This window comes from Sinocyclocheilus anshuiensis, unplaced genomic scaffold (genome assembly GCF_001515605.1).
Source record: "Sinocyclocheilus anshuiensis isolate Anshui unplaced genomic scaffold, SAMN03320099.WGS_v1.1 scaffold3874, whole genome shotgun sequence".
NCBI classification, from domain to species: Eukaryota; Metazoa; Chordata; class Actinopteri; order Cypriniformes; family Cyprinidae; genus Sinocyclocheilus; species Sinocyclocheilus anshuiensis.
Genome location: NW_015554070.1, coordinates 179135 through 183755, shown reverse-complemented (window position 1 = coordinate 183755; position 4621 = coordinate 179135). Strand labels below are relative to the sequence as shown.

At 36.2% G+C, this 4621-nt stretch overlaps 1 protein-coding gene across 5 annotated transcripts in view; it reads right to left on the bottom strand.

The window, feature by feature from the left end:
• The window catches only part of LOC107668694 (ubiquitin-conjugating enzyme E2 Q2-like), a 23449-nt gene extending 20553 nt beyond the window's left edge, over window positions 1-2896 (bottom strand). For all 5 annotated transcript variants that reach the window (XM_016460660.1, XM_016460662.1, XM_016460661.1 and 2 more), the window contains exons 1-2: window positions 2239-2896; window positions 94-198 (exon numbers count right to left, since the gene is read on the bottom strand). In XM_016460660.1, coding sequence (XP_016316146.1) covers window positions 94-198; window positions 2239-2397 — 264 coding nt within the window. In that variant the 5' untranslated portion in view covers window positions 2398-2896. The remainder of the gene's footprint in view (window positions 1-93; window positions 199-2238) is intronic.
• Between the last annotated feature and the right edge of the window lie 1725 nt (window positions 2897-4621).

The following is a 4621-nucleotide window of genomic DNA, read 5'->3' as shown; positions in this document are numbered from 1 at the left end:
GTATAGCCAGAATGCTCTGTAAGTCGCTTTGGATAAAAGCGTCTGCTAAATGCATAAATTATTAAATTATTATAAATTATTAAGTGTGCTTACCAGTGTGCTGCTCCTCCTGACGTCCTCCAGCCGCTCCAGCACTTGCGTCAGGCTCGGGTCATCGGACTCCACGCACCATATCGGCGGCGTCGACGGGTAGGACTCCTGAAAGAGCAGTCGGCAGGTAACTGGCAAGATTTCAGCGAGACAAGACCTCATTACCCATAAGCGATAATGTAAAACTGTGAAGTGCACGATGGACTGGATCAGTTGTTCTCAAGATCTGCCTCCGTGCCACTAGTTAAAATTGCTTATTTCTCTGGATTTAAACATCCTTTGAAACATTTGGGATAATTTAAGTACACAAGTCAGCAAAATATATAACACTGTTCTAGTAGTTTTTGGATATTTTAATAAAAAAATCTTACATATTGTGCCTTTAAATGCTTAGGTTTGTAGACAAATCATTCTGGACTTATTTACAAAACCAAAACAAACTCAGACTTGTGAGGACACAACATCTCCCATTTATTTTCTTTTACAGTTTCCCATTCCTGTAAATTGCACAACAGTACTAACAGAGGAATAGGTGCGTCAAACGTTTGACTGGCAGTGACGTAATTACAACATTCCCATATTTAACCGGGTCAAAAAACACCTGCAAAGCAGGAACTTCCACAAAACACGCATGCACTGGAAATATGTCATCGTAATGCACGCTCATATTGACATAATTAGATCTATACAAACTCATCTGACATATTTTAGGTCTGAAAAAAATCCCTTGAAAGGGTTGCTTATTTGTATGCAGGTGCTTAAAAAACTTTGTCTTACAAAAACGTTCTAATTTTTAGCCCATTAGTTATTCATGTACATTAAAAGACATATACATGTTTCAAGACATGGTTTAATTTGAATGTACATTAACCGATTGAGTTTATAGCTGGCACTTATTTGTCCCAGCAGTACCAGTGGTTTCACACTTACACCTGCTCAATTATAATGCAAATATAATTTTTAAAAAATCTGCACCATTAAGGGAGTAGGTCACCCAAAAGTTAAAATTTGCTGAAGATTTTGAGAAATGTAGCATTGCATCACTTGCTCACCAACAGATCCTCTGCAGTGAATGGGTGCCGTCAGAATGCAATATTACGCATTTTAGCCAGAAGCTATGGTTTGAAGTTAGAAACATCTTGATACGCGTACGCTCTTCTGTGTCAGCCGCGACACAAGGATACGGTTTCTACGTGTATTAACGCTTTGATTTGAACGAAAACAGCGCATCCGTGCAGCGCGGCTGACACAGAAGAGCGCACGCTGCTTGCGTTCAGTGGTTATTCTCCAAAATGGCGCTACGGTGATGCGGAGAGGTTTGGAACGACATGGGGGTAAGTGATTAATGACAACATTTTCATTTTGGGGTGGAGTAACCCTTTAACTGATGGACTGGAGTGCTGTGGATTACTTGTGGATTATTGTGATCTTTTTATCAGCTCTCATTCTGACGGCACCCATTCACTGCGGAGCATCCATTGTTGAGACACTGATGCAATGCTACATTTCTCCAAACCTGATGAAGAAACAAACTCATCCTAATCTTGGACGGCCTGAGAGTGAACACATTTTCAGCTAATTTTAATTTCTGGGTGAACTATTCCTTTAAGCATTGTATAATATTTGTTGTTAAATTTGACCGCGTGCATTAAGCTGTTAGACAGAAAGAGATGCGAACTGGAAACTGCTCTGGGGGGTGTACATATTTAATATAATAATAATAACAATAATAACAACAACAAATAATGTAAGAAATACTAAATTATTACATTAAATACTAAATTATTATATTAAATAAAGCAGCTAATTAAAAAAAATCATAAAAATGATTTAACAGAAGAAGAATAATATTTTCCAAATTATAGTTGACAGTTATTTATTAGTTTTACCCAATAAAATGATCAAATACGCATCTGTTTTTGCTCGAGCTGCTGTAATGTGACGTCAGCGTCGCTCTCACGCAACAGAAGAAAATGGCTTCCGGAAATTCAGAAAACAAACCGTGAAACACAACCGCAGCGCTGGGCCAGTGACGGACACCGAGTGCGCACCTCAGATCCGACTAACTCACCACAACCAACCCGCAACCAGACGACTGGTTAACTGCGCAGAAGGTGTGCTGCTACTGAGGGACCGACGCCGTCTTACCGTGAGGTTGCAGTGGATGATCAGCAGCTGGTCTCCGGTAACGTTAAACTGGCAGCTCAGCTCGTCCGGTTTCCAGTCGAGGATCCTGAAGCGCTCGTGGTTCGGATCAAAGATGGACTCCAGAAACTTCAGCTCGGCCTTCAGTCCCGAAACCGACATCTTCCACTACTCATCTCCGAGAGAAGAGAACAAAAGAAGAAGAGAAGCGCCGCTGTTTCTGTGGGTGTCAGCGCGGGAATGACGCGCCTCACGCGGCTCCCCGGCGCTCGGTGTCGGTGTCCGTTTACCGCAGATCCGGAGTCCGTGAGTCAGAGGTGTGGATGTGGGCGCAGGATCCGGTGTGAGTCCGGAGCGGAAGCGCTTCTTCTCTGGGGTTTAAAGATGGAGGCGCGCCTGGAGGACCCACAGTCCCAGCATGCACCGCGGCCGCGACAACTCGTCATCGCGCGGCTTTGTTTACTGTTCGGAACACAATCCGTTACTGATTACACGTTACGTAATCCGTTACATTACACCTTTTAGTTACTTTTGACCTAACTCATTTATCACATTGATTTAAAAAGAACAATTCTGTACCATATTGACAAAAATGCAAAGAAAAATAAAAATATGTTCCATTCGTTGTTATTTACAACACGAAGCGCATTAAACATTACATTACGCCAAGGTTAGTGAGTTTAATGAAAAGCTAATAATTCATTAAATCATTAAAATTTAAAATTTAAATAAATAATTTTAAAATAACATCAATCAAAATAAATCACTTACTAAAAAAACCTATATTTTATCTGTTTACGTGTGTCACGTGACCATCACAGAACCGTGAACATGCAAATGTGATACTGAATATTTAACATATGTATTTTAAAATCTCAGGGGTATTAAAGTAAATACATGAGCTGAAAGAGGCTCAGATGACAAAACGTTTGGGAATGCCTGCATTAAATAAGAAATCATGTGAATTTGAGCATTTGAAAGAAAAAAGGCTTCCAAAATAATAATAATAATGCATGGTTAAGTAACCCACTGAGCGATAATTCAAATAAAAAATGAGTTTGTTCATCAGTAGTTGATGCAATGTTGAAATATTGAGAAAACACAAATGCTGTGTGTCCACCTGACGAGTGACTGATGTTTTAGAAAAGAACATTTAAAAGAGGAATTACGGAGAATCAATACATTATGAATCATTTATTGCTATTGTGTGAATAATATGTAATCATGTAATCAATAAAAAAGTAACTGTAGTGTGGTTACGAGTGTTTTAAAATATAATTGAATCCAATTACAAGTACTTTTTGGAATTACGTAATCCAGATTACATGTAATCAATTCTGATTATTATTTTGATAGTACTTTATCTAGCATGTCTCATAAAAACAGGAATTATGGGTATGAAATTAATCAGTTTAAACAAAGAAAAATAAAACTGATGCAAATAATTGTTCCTATACCTAGTTAATGATTTTTGGTTCGCAGAATGTTCTGGGGACGTTAGTTTTTGCTTTAAAAGAACATATGGAAAATAAATAACCAAACGGGAATCATGGGAACGATCTGTTTGAGAAAATATTCAAAATATTCCTTGAACAAAATATGTTCCATGTCCATTAACCATAATCATAGAGCCTAATAATTTCAGTTTATGATAATTCTGTGAAATTAGCATATATAAATTATGTAATATGCCAAATTTTGTCAATAATATTTGGCATCTGTGTTTATGTAAGTGCATAGCCTATGTATTTAATCATAAGGATTATATTTTAATAATATAATTGAATTATATTATATATTATTAGGATTGTATTTTTTAAATAAATTATAACTAAGAAAAATAAAACAATAATGGAAATAATTGTTACTACGGAGAAAAAAAAATGTTCAATTCCAATGTTTATTAATCATTAACATAGTGAGATTTAATAATCATATAATTATTACTGTTTAGGATAATTACGTAATATGATAAATGTGTAATAGTCAAAGTTTTGTCAATAATGTTTGGCATCATTGTTTAATGATATTAATATAATATAATTGAATATCATTGTTTGATTAATGATTTAATATATTTAATCCTAAGAAATATATTATAATTAAAATGTAATTTTGATACTTTATTTCAAGTACTTTATTTTGGTAGTAGTGTATCCAACGTGTCTCATAAAAACAGAAATTATGAGTAAAGAATTAATAAATTAAAACAAAGAAGAAACTGAAAAAAAAACATTGGAATTTTAGTTATATATATATTAATATAGTGTGTGTGTGTGTGAGTGTGTGTGTGTGTGTGAGAGAGAGAGTGTGTGTGTGTGTGTGAGAGAGAGAGTGTGTGTGTGTGTGTGAGAGAGAGAGTGTGTGTGTGTGTGTGAGAGAGAGA